General features: G+C 36.2%; 1 protein-coding gene across 1 annotated transcript in view; it reads left to right on the top strand.

Annotated features, from left to right (window-relative positions):
- The window catches only part of TTC6 (tetratricopeptide repeat domain 6), a 205,300-nt gene extending 188,162 nt beyond the window's left edge, over positions 1–17,138 (top strand). The window contains exons 27-31 of the mRNA XM_068532443.1: positions 3,899–4,109; positions 6,900–7,052; positions 7,891–8,061; positions 16,333–16,558; positions 17,002–17,138. Of these exons, the coding sequence (XP_068388544.1) occupies positions 3,899–4,109; positions 6,900–7,052; positions 7,891–8,061; positions 16,333–16,558; positions 17,002–17,138 (898 nt within the window). The remainder of the gene's footprint in view (positions 1–3,898; positions 4,110–6,899; positions 7,053–7,890; positions 8,062–16,332; positions 16,559–17,001) is intronic.
- Positions 17,139–18,166: the final 1,028 nt, after the last annotated feature.

Below are 18,166 nucleotides of genomic sequence, written 5' to 3'. Positions count from 1 at the left end.
ATATATGGCGGAGCCTCCTTAAGCTGATACTGCTTTGCAATTCCAAACAACCACCTTTCATCATCCCGCTAGAATCTCTATTGTCCTTTAATAAAAGTAGAATTTAAATCAACAGTAAAGCTCTGATAACTCATAGTCCCAATTCCATGTGTTTTAACAGTTTTACTGAATTTAACAATAAGGAATGTTTAGTGATTGGTTACATTTATTTCAGGAAAAATATTTTTGCTTTTCAAGGTGAGCTATAACTTATTACTACAGCAGCATGGTTTGTAAATAATGAGATTCACTATTGGCGTCTTATAGTGGAGAAAGTAAAAATTCTCCCATTTGGAAAATTTTTGAAAAGTAATAAATCTTTAAATTTTAGGGCTTTGATCTTTGAACTCGTGGGGTTGCAGACTTTTGAAGTGTGCCTTTGTATATCTCTGGTTCTCACTCTTGTGGTTGCTAGGAGACAACATTCCTTAGGCTGAATATCCTACTTGTTGCCCAATTGGGTCACTAAGAGTGTTAAGGTAGAGTTAATTTTTAGATCTCTTTGAGAAGCCTACCTTAAGATTAAAAAAAAAAATGTCACAGAGGGAGAGCCTGGTGGCTCAGAGTTACATATTCTGTCCATTTTTTTACTTCAGCACATTTATTTTACCATTCTTATATTTGCATAAAATATTTCTGAATCTTCGACTCTGCAAGCCACATTCTTTGGTTTTGGGAGGTATTTATGATTTATTTGTACAACTCAGTAGGGCACATCTGGTCACCTATGTGATTAATTTGGAAAATGAGGTGGGCCTTGGTGTCCGTGGCCTAGCCTGCAAGCTGAGCACACGATTCTTAGTTAATAGACACCATAATGAGAGGCATGCACCTTCCGTCAGTGATCACGTTATTTTAGATTTATACAAACACTTTTTGTTTTAGAAAAACTAATTTCATATACTTTTATATTTGTGTAATTGATGTTTAACAATTTATGTGCCAGTGAACCTGTATCCTGATATAAGAGACACTGCCACATTTTTTCATTGTCTAACTGCCATGTGATTATTTAACCGGCGCTCCAACCTGCAGGGCACTGTGTGATACACACATCTTCAGAAAAATGAAGTTGCTGTGTCTATGGAGTTTTTCTTTTTTTCTAGTGGTGGAGGGGGCTGGGAGTCTCTGGCTTTGGCTCTCTCACCTCCTCTGGACTTGATTTTTAGTTATCATCAGCTTTGAAGAGCTTGCTAGGCAGCTTTCGGGATCCCTTTCCAGGTTTAAGGTTTAAAGATTATTTACTTAGAACAGACTAGATGTTCGTTAAACATTAGTGCTGGTAACTAGATATGTATAGAAAAATAGCTTCAATTCGTTGCTTATTCTTTTTCTTTTTAAATTGGTTAGACTCTTCGAAGGGTGAGATTATGTTTTATAAACCATATATCGGCATATGTACTCAACAAGGATTTTAAATCTCCCTCTGGGTAAGAGGGGAGCAATGTGTATGATACAATTTGGATGTAAATATACAAGAAGCATTTCAATGTTTTGTGGGAAAAATATGAGAGAGCTGGGGTTGCCCTGTAAACTTCAGTTTACATGGTCACCATAGGTATGCATCATAAGTAAGTAGTTCACTATCCATAGATAGAAATACTGAGCATAACAAAACCTACCAACTAAATGCATTTTTATACAGGAATACTACTGTGTAATTATTCTTGATAAAAAATTTGTTATTTATGCTAGAATTTTTTTCTGTAATACAGTGAGAAAGTGGCTACAAGCATTGTGACCTTATGTTCAGTGAACTCTTACTTCTCAAATAGTGCCAGTTATCACGAAGGAGGAGGATAGTTTCATTGTAAACTGCTTGAGGGAAGGGAGCCCATGTTTTCTTAGTGAGAATCCACAGAGTGAACTCAGAAGATACCAGTTGGCTCACGTATGTGAATGTTAACCTTCCCCTGTTTGTAACGTCAGAGGCCAGGCTTTCCTGGTGCTTCACTGTTGATTCTTGTGTGATCTTCTGACACAATACTTGGTGAATGCTTTTGGGTAGTGTTTGCCAAAACATGGAGCAAATATCATGAGTAACTCCATTATTTTTCATGGTGTGCACAAGCATTAAAAAAATATTGAACCACATTATGAGAAGCTGAATTGCTTTTCAGTTTCAAAGTGAATTCTTTCTCAAACCTTCTGAATACTTCAAGGAGAAGGTGTCAGCTAAGAGTTAGTCTTTAACATCTTTCCCGCACTTTGTAAGAGATGGTACAGCTCTCAGGTTTAGTTTTCTGCAGACTACACTATCCAACTCCAATATTTATTTATTTTCATGGTTGCCTTCTGTTTATGGCATGAGATACTGATTTTGTATTTGTGGTATTGAAATTAAGTTATTTAAAAAAATAGATTTACTTAAGTAAAAGAGTGACTTGACTTAAAGAAAAATACTAAGTAAATGATAGTGTAGGTTGAACATAGGGCAACTGTCACAAAAGAGGGGCTGAGGTTTGGGAAACAGTATTTTAAAAGATAATGCTGAGTAATATCTAAGAGATGATAGTTTCTAGAACAGTTACCCTGGGTTCCATGTATTTTACAAAGGAAAAGGTAGGAAAGTAATGATGCATCTCATAAAAATTTGAAAATTTTTTGAGAAGTAATGAAAAGAATGGAAGGAAGATAATAATCTTTATTGGGTGAGGGTCTCTGTGCTAAGGGTTTTTCACATGCTGTCATTTGATCCGTCTAACAATTTTGAAAAATTACTATTAATTTGTATGTTCGGGCTTAGGTTTGAACTCCAAGGCTTTCTTCTGACTACACTGTTGAGATATCAGCTCACTGGCTCTTGTGCACCAACTACAAGTATGTTAAAGGTGAAGAATGTGGGTAGAGATGACTGTGGGAAAGCATGGATTTTGGAGTCTGGCTCACCTGAGTTTAAGTCCCAGATATTTACTCTGTGCAATCTTAGCATGCTATTTACTATGCTATTTACTATGTGCAAACTTTTCTGAGCCATGATATTCTTTTAATCTATAAAATATAAAAAGTTATAACAAGCTTACAGAAATGTTAGAAGGATTAAGTAAAATCACATATGTAAAGCACTTAGCACAGTACCTGGTAAGTAAGCGGCTATTCAGTGTTAGTGCCTTCATTCTATTAAAAAAAATTCTAGACTCTCCATATTAATTGAGATTAAAAATAATTATTAGATATGCATGTGAAGTGGAAAAGTGACTTTATATACCCATGGACATGGGAATATTCGATTCCTTCAACAACCCTCTCCTCACCATAGGAGACTAATTAAGGAAGATAGAGAGACAGAGTTATCATTTAGTCACATATATTCACAAGTTAATAAATAAAATGCATTTTACTTCTTTTTCTCCCCTCCTCTCTTGGTGTCCAAAATGAAATGGGCTGCCTTTATAGAAGATCTGAAGTAAGAACTCCCATGTGATAAAAATTTAGCTCCTTTCATTATAAAGGACATATTAAATAAATAACAATGAATTTATTTTAATCTGATTTAAATAGTGTATTTTATCAATAATAGCATATATTTTTCTATACTGGCCACTGATAACTGTTAAAAACAGGTTCAAGAATGCCATTCAGATTTTTATAATTCTGAAAAAGAACTCTAGCATGTCATCCCAGCATATTCTGCTATAAAAATGTCTCTTACCTCCCCTCTTTCCTTTTACCAATATCTTTAAAGAATCCATCAGGCTTCCTTAGGTCATATGGACTTACACAGTTAGTTCTTATGATTATAAAAAATAATAAAAATTAAGTTTTTTTAAGGTCAATGCATTTCTTTATGAAGAGGTTATATACAGGAAAGCAGTTAGATTATTCACCAGAAAGCATCAATATTTTAATTTATTTTCAGAAATAAAGAGTTTGAAGAAGCTGTCAATTTCTTTACCTGGGCTGTTAAAATTGATCCATGTTTTCTGGATGCTTACATTGGACGGGGAAATTCTTACATGGAATATGGACATGATGAGGCCATCAAACAAGCACAGAAGGACTTTCTGAAAGCACTGCATTTTAATCCAGTCTGTACAAAAGCCAGAATTTGTTTAGGCTATAATTTGCAGGTAATACTGTATAACAACATTTTACCACGAAAGCACCTTTGGACAAGAAAAAGAGTATATTTGGCCTTTTAGTGGTGATGGGGATACATGATATTTCTTTGGCTGTGAACATTTTACCTTTCTTTTCTTATTCGTATTCAGAGCAGCAGTGAGAAGCAGGGGTTTGGTGAGTTACAGGGAGCCTGCCTGGAGAGCATACCCAGAGACCTGGTGTGATAGTGAGATGAGGATCTTCTGAACTTGAGTTTCCTTAACGCCTGCACCCCTTTCTACCTCACCCCCTTATACCTACCACACTTATAGACAACTTTAAAGACTTGCCTGATGAGTTTCACGTATAAGAACCTGGCTAAAATTTGTTTCACTGGCTTATACCTGGGCTCCATAGGTTTTGGCCTATTAAATTAGTGAAAAGCTAAAGGGAATAAACAATGTATGATCTATGCGATGGATCAGACAACCACTGTATAGGGATTTCTGAATTCAGGTCATCTTCCACATGGCAGTGAATTAGAACATACCGGAAGGCAAGAGACCAGGCATTTGTCCTTCCAGCAGGTTGGAAGGGTGTTGCTCTGTTGTGTTGTCAAGCAGGTCTCTGAGTGATCTCTGGGACACTCTGACCTGACCCATGCACTCACCGAGCTATTTGCGCTAACAAAAGATGTAGTGGTATTCGTGGAATAAAGTGCTAGATGTGTTACATTTTCCATGAAAAGGAAAGGAATAATCTTTTTTTCCCTTTTAATATTAAAAAATTTAAACAGTGGTCCAAAGTATGTTTAAATTACGGTAATTTGCAGAAATTCCTATTAATAATCTGTCATTAAAGTTGAATTTTTTTTCATTTAAAAGTAAGTGAATAATATTGATTATTCACTTACTTACTTACTTAAAAGTAAGATTAATAATATTGGAGGTGGTTGTGGGTTTGGTTATAGTGAGGTATGCCCAAGAACTGATTAATAAGGGAAGTAAGATCGCCTTCTGAGTGTTAAACATAAAATTAGCCATTATTTGATCACAGTAGAAATTTGCAAAGTCAATTTAGAGACAGGGTGACTCCTAAAACAGCTAGAATTTACTGCAATCAAAAGAAATGTGTTAACAGCATCATTCATTGCATTCAACAAGGACTTACTGAGCACCTAGTATAGGACAGGAACTGATCTAGGCCTAGTGATACAGCAGTGCCCAAAATACACTGGTTCTTCCTGTAGAGTTTACTACCTACTGGAGAGATAAGCACCAAGCAGTCTTATTAATAATTATTTAATTCTATTCAGGATAAGTGCAACAAAGAAAAAGGATGGGTTTTAGGACAACTTATAACAAGGGAACCTAGCTTCATTTTAGGGGTGAGGGAAGGCTTTTTGAGAAATTAACATTTAAACTGAGGTGTGAAAGACTAGTAATTAGGACTAGGAGTTAGGGCTTAGAACACGGTGTTCCAGAGAGAGGGAACAACCCATTATAAAGTCTTGTGAGAAAGAGACAGAGGGCTCAAGGGGATGGAATGTTATGGACAAGGGGAGAGTGGTATGGGATGAGACTGAATTGAATAATGACTGGAGGTGAAGGTCTTTTTAAATGGTCCAGGTCAGTTAAAAATGTGAATGTCACTCACCAGAGTAGTGACATCAGATTTGTGTTTTATGAAGATCTCACTGATATATATCAACCTGAAGGAGGATTGAAAAACACATTAGTGTGAGGAAGACTTGAATCAGGAAAGGAAGGACTGAAAAAGGAGAGTTAGAGAGGCCCATCAAATCCTGTTTGGGGGAAGAGTGACCATTTGTTGGACAAATATGAAACAGATACCCCTACTATGTGCCTAGCACTAGAGTTATGGAAGTGAGCAAAACAATTGTTGTCAGGAACAGACAAGTTCAATTCCTTGTTTATCAAATGAACATTGTGGTGACGATGTTGGTTTCCACATAATTTACTGTGAGGGAGAAGCTTTACTGGTTAAAGAACAATGTCTAGTTAACTTATTAGTTATATTTCGTGTTAGTTTTATGCAAGAGTCACTGGGCTTTGCTTGGTTTATGTGAGAGTCCGCTTCTGAGGCTCTGGCAAGTTGGGATTTTGAACCCACAGGAATAAAGGACAGTCCCTGGACTGTGCTGAATTTATCAACTCACTGCCTTCCTGTGATGAGGTATTTAGTTGCCAAATGGCCTTCTCTAGGAAATACTCTGACATCATTCTGTTAAGTATCCTCTCCTAACCTTCTTTCTTTTCTTCCAGTTGGTGCTAAGGTTGGTATAAACACCTGCTTGGTAGATTTGCATGCAGTTTTCATGGAATGTGTGATGCTGGTACAATTTATCAAATAGGTTTTACACCATTAGTTTATTCATTTACTTATTCAACACATATTTATTTTATTATGTATAGTATGTATAACTGGAGATTCAATGCCAAGCAAATAGACAATTCCTGCCTGTGTGTGCAGAGCTCAATGTAAAATTTGTGGTGATTGTCAGAAGCATTGGTGTTTCCCGTCGTGGTCAAGATTTTATGTTGTTCAAGACTGGTGTAAGAGATGACTCTGACAATTAGATTTATTTCAGTTAATTAAAATTTCAGCATAAATGCTCAGAGGTAATCAGTCAATTGAATGCACTCACAGTACAGCCTACTTCCTTGTTTAAAATATCTTAGATTAAGCACAATATAAATATACCCTTACTAAAGGCTTTATTTGATTAAGTTAGAATCATAAACATTTGTCATGATATGGACAATTTCCTACTTGGTGTAAATGGAAAATTATTTTAGGCCCAAGGAAAATTCCAGAAGGCTTGGAACCACTTTACCATTGCCATAGAAGTTGATCCGAAGAGCTACCTAGCCTATGAAGGAAGAGCTGTGGTCTCTCTTCAGATGGGTGATAATTTTGCTGCAATTCAGGATATAAATGCTGCCATAAAGGTAAAAATCCACTCAGATTATATTATCATTAGCATTAAATTAACATCATCAGTGAATAAGATCAAATAAGAAGTTCTCTGTTGCTTTCTACAAGTGACTTGTAGAGAAAATAATATTTGTATTTTTTCCCCAGGAGATTCCTAAAGAGTTATTATAGCTTACCAGTTTTATAACCTAATGCATTTAAAAAATTTAAAAACAAATCCCTAAGAAATGTTGATTCCTCTCAGTAAATGCAAATGTATAGTTTCATGATACATCAGTATTATTGTGTAATAAAAAATGAATGCAAAAAATAAAATAACGTTCTGGGTTTGAAGGAACTAAAGAAAGAATAGTGTAAATCCCCAGCTTCTTCTGTAGTGAAATGGCAAATAAAAAATGCAGTGACAGAAAATCTGCCTTTTTTCTTCTAGATTTTGGATTCTTTTTCTGTAAATTTAGGTAGATGTTGTAATCTTTGAGATGAGAAAAAGGAAAGACCTGAAAGATAATTGCTACTACATAGGACAAATAAACATGTTAACTATTTAATTTCTTCTCCAGCTTAACAGAGCTAAAGAGATGAGCTTTCTCCCCCTTGCATCTATTCTTTGGAAAGGAACTGAGTAGAGCACTAATATTATTTGTTTTATTGCAACCAAATCAACAAAGTGTTGACACTGAACCAACTTCATTTGGAGTTGTTTCTCAAAATATTTGCTCTAATGGGGTTTCACCTGCCCTGTAAAATTACTAGTTTCCCACAAAGAGATTTCATAACGTCCATTTTTGCAGACATGAAATTGGAGATAAGTACTATTCCCAGATGCTAAATACTCATACTATTATATTGCAGATCAATACTAGAGCAGAATTCCTAACAAATCGCGGTGTGATTCATGAGTTTATGGGTCAACAACAGAACGCAATGAGAGACTATCAAGCAGCAATTTCTCTAAACCCCACGTACTCGCTGGCTTACTTTAATGCAGGAAATATCTACTTTCACCACAGGCAGTTTTCCCAGGTAATGTGAATTTTCCTTAACATTTTCTTTTTGACCGTAAATGCTTTCTCTGCTACATATAGTTTCAAAATGCAATCCTTATATGTCAGGCTAATTTGTTCATTAGCTCTTCAAAATTTTTTTCTCTTTCATAAAAATGTTTATAATTATTTATTAAAAGTTTACACCTCTATGGATTTTTTCTCCTCATTATCATCAGCCACTCAGCACTCGTCCAGTAAACATTGTTTTGGACTTCTCTGAGTGCCGGCAGTCGCCTTGCTATCCATTGTCACCAGCTTCCAGCCTGGAATCCTCTGCTCTTTGCCCCCACTTAGCCAAATCTCAGATTTCCTTCCAGACTCTCTTTCATGATGTGATTATCTAACTCGTCTTAATTTCTACCTTTTCTAAGTTTCAGTCACATGAGCACTTGACTGGAGTAAGGAGATATGTCTGTTAGTTCTGGTTTTCATGACAACTAAACCTTTTTGGACCTCAACTCATAACGGCTGAAATGAAAGTGCTGGGTTATTAGATGATATTTTTTATATTTTGAATTTATTTTATTTGAACTGTAATGCATTGCATGACTCAAACGCTATTTTTTGTGTTTTTTTAAATCTATATTCACTCTTTTGTTCTTTATCTTCAATTTTATTTTGTTCTTTGTCTGTCTTTTTGAGTCAGAAGCTTAATTCATTTCTTGTCACCCTTTCATTTATATTGTGATAAATTGTTAAGGTTATGCCTTTTCCCCAAGTACTGTTTTCAGCAGTATCCCTTGTATTTTGGTCTTTAATGTTTTTATTTTTGTTTTCCCATAACATTGCACTTGAAAGTTTATTTCTCCTTTGACTATAGAATAAATTAATAGGGCACTTAAAATATTCAGGAGGAAGGGCTTTTATATTTTCTTATATTCAAGTATAATTAGTCTATATCCATACTTCTTTTTTTTTAATTTGGTTTATCTTGGACAGAGAAAGGTTTATTCAAGTATCCTATAATTAGTGTGGCCCTATATAGTTTTCTTTACATCTCTTGTAATTTCTGCTTTATGAAAATTGCTGCTATTTCATGTATAGATGTTCATACATATTACATATGCATTGTGAATTGTAGTCTTCAGCATTACAAATGCTTTCCTTTGTTTCTCTTTGGAATAAATTCTCCTTTATCTGATGTGAAGATCCTGACCTCTGATTTCATTTGGTTTGCTTTTGCCTGATAGTCCTTTCTCCTTCCTTTTATTTTCAGTGTTTAGAATCTTTTGTTTTAGCTGTGTCTCTTTTATACAGCATAGAGCTGGATTTTGGTTTAGATGACAATTTGAAAATATTTATCTTTTTTTTTTTTTTTTTTTTAAAAGGGCAGCTTAATATGGATACATGGGAGCCATTTTTTTTTTAAAGTATTTGTTTATTTATTTATTTATTTATGGCTGTGTTGGGTCCTCGTTTCTGTACGAGGGCTTTCTCTAGTTGTGGCAAGCGGGGGCCACTCTTCATCGCGGTGCGCGGGCCTCTCACTATCGCGGCCTCTCTTGTTGCGGAGCACAGGCTCCAGAAGCGCAGGCTCAGTAATTGTGGCTCACGGGCCCAGTTGCTCCGCGGCATGTGGGATCCTCCCAGACCAGGGCTCGAACCCGTGTCCCCTGCATTATTGGCAGGCAGATTCTCAACCACTGCGCCACCAGGGAAGCCCCTGAAAATATTTATCTTTTAATAGGTGGGTTATATCCCATTGACATTTTGGCATGGTCAATATGTTTGGTCTTAGTTCTGTTATTTTATATCATATTTTCTGTTTACATGTATTTAAAATATTTTATTCTGTGGTCTGTTTTATTTAAAAATTTCAGAATTTTTCTAATATTTAGGAAGGTTTACAGTTTGCTTTAGTGATGACCTTTATAAAAATACCTTTGTACCCTTACTTCCTTATTTCTTTAGTTCTCTACTATGAAGAACAATAAAATGATCCTTTAATCTCTTCCTCCCTTGTTTCTCCCTCTCATCTATTAGTCAATTTTAGTTAATAGTATACTCTTTTGAAAAATGTTTATATTTATATCCTTAAATATGCCTGAGCTTGTTCTGTCAGCTTGCTTTCCACTCTCTCTGTATTCTTCCATTTTGTTGTGTTTTCGTTATTCCTACACTGCCAGAGTATTTAATATTTGCATACTATTTTGTTACCTTTATTTCACGTTTAGTCTTAGTTCTTCAGTTAAATATATTTAAGTCTCATCACCAGGCTTTTTGCCAAAGTTTCCCTCCTAACCAATCATTTCTTGGTGGTCTGAAAGTAGTCTTCTAGTAGAGTCCTGAGAAAGGGTTCACGAGAACAATATTCCTTGAATTGTTTCATGTTCACAGCTGTTAGCCTGCAGCCTTTATATCTTACGACAGCATGTCTGGGTTTAGAGTCCTTGACTCATTTTTTCTTTCCTTGAGTGATTTGTAAGTGTTGTTTCACTATTTTTTTGGTGTTGCATATGTTGGTGTCAAAAGCCTGATGCAAACCTGATTTTCGTTATTGGTGACTTCTTATTGTCAGGATAACCAAAGTTTTTATTTTATTTTATTTTATTTATTTATTTAGTTTAAGTGAAAAGTTTTTTTACTTAAAAAAAGTATGTGTTAGAGTTAAGCTCTTGGGGTCAAAGTTATCAAGTACAGAGTGCGCATTTTCAATATGTAGATTTCAGAAAATCTTTGTTGAATTCAGTGTAAATAATTTTCTCTGTTTCATTGTTTTGATTTTCTTCATTGGGGATGAATACCAATGATTATAAATAGGATGTCTTTTGACTCCTATATGCCAATTATTTTTTTCAAATGTTTTTTATCTTTTAATATCTGTTTCATTTTCTTTTGCATCTCCTAAATTTCTACTGTGTTTTCTATTATCCCCTTATTGACCTTATGATTCAGGTTTCTTTAAAACTTTTTTTTTAGTTCTGTCCCATTTCCGTGACATATCTTCCTGGCCACCTCTTTTTCTAAGATCCTTTATTATTTATTTATTTCTTAAATGCAGTTTCTTCCTTAACAATTTTTTTCTAGTTTATTTTATAATGTTACATTATAATTTTTATCTACATTGTCGGAATACTTTTTTTCTGGTCAGTTTTTATGATCTTTCCAAAAATTAAGCTCTTACTTTTTTATCTTTATGTTTTACAATGAAGGCAGGCAAATTACTTTTCTGTTCCTTATATTTGAATGAGATAATTTTTTTTTTTCCTGGACTAATAGCAGATTTTCTTGTGAGAGATAGGGTGATAGGCCCTGGTAACTTTCCGAGTTGAGCTACCACTGATGCTATTGCAAAGGACTTTACAGTATGTCCTTTCTAGCCTAGCCTGGTTTGGGAAGGCTTCTACCACAAGCTCTGTGTTTCTCAGAACTTTTCACAGTCCTTGCTTCTAAGATAACATACTCATTTAAAAAAGTTGTTTTTATTGCTTTCATTTTCTGAGATCTGTAACCTCTGTGTTCTCCTCTAACACCCGATACTGTCACCATACCCCTTAAGAATGATCTTTGGGGCACCTTTATCTACCAAGAGGCTAAAGTCCTTGTCTGTAGTTTGCTGGAAAAGCTGAGCAGATATTTCCTGATTCTACTTAGTTCTTCATTCTTTCAATCTCCTTATATTTATAATGTACCTGCCATGTGCTAGGAATTAAGACCCCGAGGATACAGAGCTAAACAAGATAAGGAAGACTTCTTTTATGATGTAGCTTACATTTTACTGGAGGAAGAAATAGAAAATAAACAATATTAGTAGTGACAAACATCTAATACCACCTTATTTAAGCGTCATTATATCAGTACTAGCATAGTGTGGGACTATATGAGACTACCTGGGTGAATAGTATAGATGGAGAGAAAGGGTTTAAGGAGCAAGCCCTGGGGCAATACCAATGTTTAGAAGTGAAGCAGAGAGGAGACTCCAGAGTATAGACCGAGTGGGGAGTATCCAGTCAGGATGTTGGGAAGGAAAGCAGGAGAGCATGATATCACCTCAAGAATAAAGTACTTTAAGAAGGGAAATGTGTCCTGTGTCAAATGCTGCTGAGAAGTCAAGGAAGGGGAGGATGGAGAAAGTCATTGATGACTTTGGCAAGAACATTGTTGGAGTCGCGGTGGCATCAGAGCCTTGAGCGGAAAGGGTTGTGGAGAAAATGTGAAGTGAAGAATTAGAGACAGTTCAACTAGTTGAAGAATTCTTCTGTGAAGAGAAGTAGTGAAATGGGGGTGGTGGCTAGAGTGGAGTAAGGTGTTCGTATTTTTAATTTTTTAAAATATGAGGGATGCTGATTCATGCTCCTGTGTTAATGAAAGGATCTAGTAGAAAGGGAGAAATTGTTGGTGCAGGGCAGAGTGGCAGGGATAATTAGGATCAAAATCTTTGAGGATTTGATGGGGCTAAAGTTTGGAAGTTCCAGGGGTGGCCTTTGAAGGGAGCAGGACACACTATCCATTATGTCATGAGGGAAGGCAGAGAGTTGGGGCACAGCTGGCTGTAGATAGGTAGATTTTGATAGTAGGTATTTCTCTTAAATGATTACATTTTTTCCATGGAATATGAGTACCAGTGACCAGTTAAGAGTGAGGGTGGACAGGTAAAAAGGGGGAGAGTATGGCTAACAGTTTTGAAGAGAAAAGAGAAAATGTGAAATAATTGTTTTAGAGAGCGGTAGGGTGAACGTTCTAGGGAAGTATAGTAGAACCACCAGACAACTTCAAGTTCTCACTTGAGGTTGTGGTTAAATTTAAAGTGAGATCTTGACTCCATACGGCTTTGTGTATAATTATTTCTATACAGATTCAGTACGGCTTCCTGTCACTCCACAATTGTTTCTGTGTGTTAGTCTCTTATCTCCTCATTCCAATTAAGCTCTTTAATGCCAGGAATCACACTGCTTTCTCTTCTCTCCATATTTCCTCACTCAGAAAGCCCATCTACACCCATGGCTTATACTACATGCCAGCCTCCACCTTTCTTCTGAGCTCCTAACCCATATTTATCACCAGTTGCTAAAACTGGATGTTTTACAAGTGCATGAGAGCCAAAACTGAGTTAATCTCTCTATCCTCTACGCCCCGTCCAGCTCTTCTTTGTATAAACCCTGTCTCAATTCAAGATGTCATTCCATGGAGTCACCTGACTAAAAATATTAGCATCAGTTGTAACTTTCTCTTCCTCAGCTTCTTCATCTAATCAGTCATCTAATCCTGTCAAATTTCCTTCTTAGTTTTTTCTCAGATATGCTCTTTCCATTCTATTTCTACTGCCATTGCCTTAGTTTAGCTGTTTCCGGAGTTAGATCAGTTAGCTTGCTGACCCCTGTGATGAGGCTGGTTGACCTCAGTAGTGAAGCTAGCTGCTGGGACAGAGAATTATCAAAGGTATTATTATATAAGGCATGAATGAGATTGTCATAGCTCAGACCTCAGGCAGCTGGGAGGCTAATGTTTTCCTAGGCTGACGGGCCAGGGTCAGTTGCCTTAAACTTCCTCAAGCTCAGACCACTCTCTGGCTGGGTCTTGGCACTGTTTCTCTGCATTGTAGAGTTAGTTAACGAGCATTAGACAAACACAGTGCCCAGGGCAATTTTCTGTTTCTATCAGTGTTTGAGGTCCACATGAGAGGGAGACCCTCACATTTAAACGTATTTGTCCTTAATCACTCTATGGACAGCATGTATAAAACTATTTGGTTAGATCTAAAGTGTAGTTTGATCTTTGATTTTTTTTTTTTTTTTTTTAAGTATGGCTCTTTCTCCTCCAAGCTGGGGACACATCAGCTGGGCAAATATTTGATCTAAAATGTATTCCGTTCTCTGTCTTGATGTACTGGATACTCGGGCTTTGCAGTATGTGCTCCCTTCAGAGACAAGCAGACTTTGAGAGTAGTTATTCAGCTATTTTGGTGCGCTCTATGCTTCTTTGTGGAGCAAATTCTTCTATTTCCGGTCCATCCTCCCCCTCCCCCTTTGTTTCTGATGTATGGAAAGAAGATTTAGGGCCAGGAGGAAGGGTCCCTCAACAGACCAGATAATCTCTAAAGGGTTAAAACATGTATGTGTTCTGGCTTCTTTTATGGTTGGTTAGTGACTTAATGGTTTTAAACCACAATTGGATGAGCTACATGCATGTGTCATGAATTACAGGTGACTTTTAAAAAATACCTGGATCTGCTTTCTAATTAATTACAGATATGAGGGCATTAGACCAATTGTTAAATCAAGGCCATCTATTGTGGTAGGCGTCTTTGGCCTCTAACTACTTCATAGTTAATACTCCTGTTCTTCAAGTAACCTCATTAAATTTATAGGCTTTCATTTTCTAAGTAATATGTTTTCAAAGCTGTAATAGAAAGTTACATTGTTCAAAGTTAACCATACTATTGTGTTTTACTAAGTTCATTTATTTTAGCTGAGGTAGGCATTTATTTGCTTCTACCAGATTGCAAGTCATGCTTTTGTGATGTAGAATTGTGTAGCCTTTATTGATCATTTACTGGTGAATTAAAGTGAAACAAATTAATTTTTGAAGGAAGTCTTGGCTCTGCTCCGAGTCATTCCCTTGCCTCATTTATAATGACTGTGAGTCCAGCCTCCTGTTCAGAAGTGAATTCTCTTTAATTTAAGCTCTTCACAGAGGGATGTCAATTCTGCTGCCATCTTAAGGGATCCTTAAATTGCACTTAACTACAGCATAGAATAGCTCCCATTCTGGGATGAGATGGGTTACACAGTCTTGATCTAATTGCTTCTCAAACATCTCAGGCAGTAAAATTCATGGAGTATTACCTGAGGGCTATGAAGTCTCTCCATTTGTAGACACTGGCAAAAAAAAAAATGATGTATCAATGATAATTGACTGAGTCCTTACTATATTCTGCATATTGTTCTCAGTACTTTACCTGTCAGCTCACTTAATCCTCATAGCAGCACTGAAAGTAGGGTTCGATTTGTTGCCTCCATTTTATAGACGAGAAAAATCGAGTCAGAGTGTTTTAGTTACTCACCCAAGGACATAGAGCTAATAAGTGGTAGAACCAGAGTTTGAACCTAGAAATCTGGCCCCATGCTCTGGGCTCCTGGCCACCATGCTCTCAGTGTTTCACTTCACCCACAATGGAAGTGAACTGAGGACACATCCCTGGGAAATACAGAGAAAAATAGTTCCATGAAGAAGACTGATAGAAAATGATCAGAGAGGTAGGGGAAAAACTAGGGAGACACCCTGTCTCAAGGACAGAGAGAGTTTTAAGAGGGAAGGAGAGACCAAGAGCATCTGTGCCACAGAAATGCCACGGAAAGAAAGGACTAGAAAATGCCTACTGGGCTTGACGACATCTTCAGCCTTAGCAAGAGCAGACCTCACGGGCCAGGGGGAGGTAGATAGAACCCAGACTGTGCTGTACTGGGGAAAAGTCGAGTGGTAATGAATTGGAGACAGCAAGCCGTATTGTTAAAAACGACTTTTCCTTTAGGGAAGTTTTAAAGTAGGAGGCACATTTTCCATCCATCACAGAGTTAGAGATGAGATTCCTACCTTGAGTAGTAGGGTGTCTAATCGGTGATGAAGGACCAGTTTTTTAAAATTTTCTAACTTATTGTTGATCAAGACCCCAACACCTAGTCGATGGACCACACTTTGGAGGGTCCCTTCCGGCTTGATGATGAGTTGTAAATCATCTAGAGTTTTTGATCTTCTTGACAAGCTGATTTTAATCTTCTCTCTTTCTTCCTTATAGCTTCTCATAGTATAACGGAGTTTTTAATCTCTTTTTGGTATGGTTTAGAACTTTATTTTCAAAATTCACTTCTCTCTTTAGCCCTTACTCTGCTTTTATATGAAAAATGTTAATTTTCGAACTCATATTTCATCCTCCTGGGTGACCTTCTTTTCTAACTTATATTTTACTTTTTTCTAGTGCTGTACAGGGATGTGAGATTTGTGTGTGTGTGGGGGGAGGTGGTAGTGGAACATTTCACCTCAGCAGAGAGTATTTTATCTCTGACACTGTCTAAAACTGCTGACACATGGTGATAACAAAAAGCAGACCAACTATTGGTTGGCTTTATTATTGTCTTTTACATTCTCTACAAATGCTGGCACCTCCTTATCATCTGTATCTGGGATGAAATGCTTCCACTATCTCCTCAGTGTGCCACTGGCCTTAGTTCTATATTAAAAGTGTTTCAAGTTGCTGTATAGCTGCCAATTAAAATATATTCAGATTATCATTATCTTCACATTTTTATAGGCTAGTGACTATTTCTCAAAGGCTTTAAAGTTTGATCCAGAAAATGAATGTGCTACCATGAATCGAGCTATTGCAAATACAGTATTAAAGAGATATGAAGAAGCAAAAGAAGACTTTGCATATGTAGTTGAAAGCTGTCCATTTTGGGCTGCAGTATATTTTAACAGAGCATACTTCTACTGTTGTTTAAAGCAATATGAACTAGCTGAAGAAGACCTAAGTAAAGGTATATTTTTTTGTAATTTTTTGAGTAATATTACAATGGCTGATTTGTTTGTTTTTAGATGACAAAAGAAGAAAATCATCAGGTCTATTTGCCTAGATAAACTAACATTAGAATTAATGGTTTTATATATCATTTCTTTAATGTAATCAGTATGGATTCCTTTATGTAATAACTTACAGCATTGGTAAGCTAAGACAGAAAATTATTAGGGAAACCATACATAAACATTGCCAGCCTTTCAAAAAAGACATTGTACTGTGTTTTCCCAAGTTAATTTTCTTAGAAAGATTCAATGTTTTAAATTTAACTAAATAATTAGGTACATATGAGGAAAAATGTTTTCAAATAGGTAATACTAAAATTCTTATAAAATTTTTATTTAGAAAAATGAGGCTTTTTGAGTGCTAGCATAAAACATATCTTGAAATTTTTTTCTTTTACAGCTCTGTCTTTGAAACCTAATGATGCTCTAGTATATAATCTTAGAGCAGAAGTTCGTGGTAAAATAGGTCTGGTTGAGGAAGCTGTGGCTGACTATAACCAAGCCCTTGATCTTCAAGAACATGCCTCAGTGGTATGACTACATAGACCGTGGATTCTGTAGCAGTTTACACAGCTGTTCTTCCAGAAATTGAAATGTATTTGTTGCTTTAAAAAAAGTTTGCACTATCTTCATTGTTTTGTCCTTTATGTTTAGTCTTTTATATAATTCTTTAATGCATTTTAGCAACACCTTTTTGTTATATATTAATTATAAAACTTTCAGATCATTTTCTGCAGATTTGGAACAACTCAATAATTGAATTTCTTCACAAGGTGTAGAATTTAAATGAGAATGTTTCTCAAGGGACATATTAACACAAAATATTGTCTTTAAAGTAAAATAATTCCTTTTAAAATAATACTGTGTGATTTTAGAAAAAGTCTCATTGACATTTTCATCAATACCTAAATGTAATCAACAGTATCCAGATTAAAAAAAATAGAGAGCTGATGACTATAAAGAAATTGAAGTCAAGCACATATCCCCTCTCCTCCTTTGAACAATATCTACACAGGTCTGTATTCTTCCTGCTACTCATGTTTTTCCAACAGATAAACACGTTCCTCTTTTTCATGTTGCCTCCTTTCCAGAACAGCACCTATAAAGATTTTGAGCGTCCGCTTTCCTTGAGATGCCTCTGCCTCTTTAATGCACATGTCATAAAAGTATATAAAAAATCTGCATACACTTATAATTAGTGCATCATAGAACTTGATGAGTAGAAATACATTAAAACAGCTAAAATTTCTTTTTTTTTAACATCTTTATTGGAGTAAAATTGCTTTACAATGGTGTGTTAGTTTCTGCTTTATAACAAAGTGAATCAGCTATGCATAAACATATATCCCCATATCTCCTCCCTCTTGCGTCTCCCTCCTACCCTCCCTATCCCAACCCTCTAGGTGGTCACAAAGCACCGAGCTGATCTCCCTGTGCTATGCGGCTGCTTCCCACTAGCTATCTATTTTACATTTGGTAGTGTGTATATGTCCATGCCACTCTCTCACTTTGTCCCAGCTTACCCTTCCCCCTCCCCATGTCCTCAAGTCCATTCTCTACGTCTG

Source organism: Eschrichtius robustus, chromosome 1 (genome assembly GCF_028021215.1).
Source record: "Eschrichtius robustus isolate mEscRob2 chromosome 1, mEscRob2.pri, whole genome shotgun sequence".
Lineage (NCBI taxonomy): Eukaryota > Metazoa > Chordata > Mammalia > Artiodactyla > Eschrichtiidae > Eschrichtius > Eschrichtius robustus.
The sequence above is the reverse complement of the archived record's forward strand: the minus strand, read 5'-3'. Positions and strand labels throughout refer to the sequence as shown.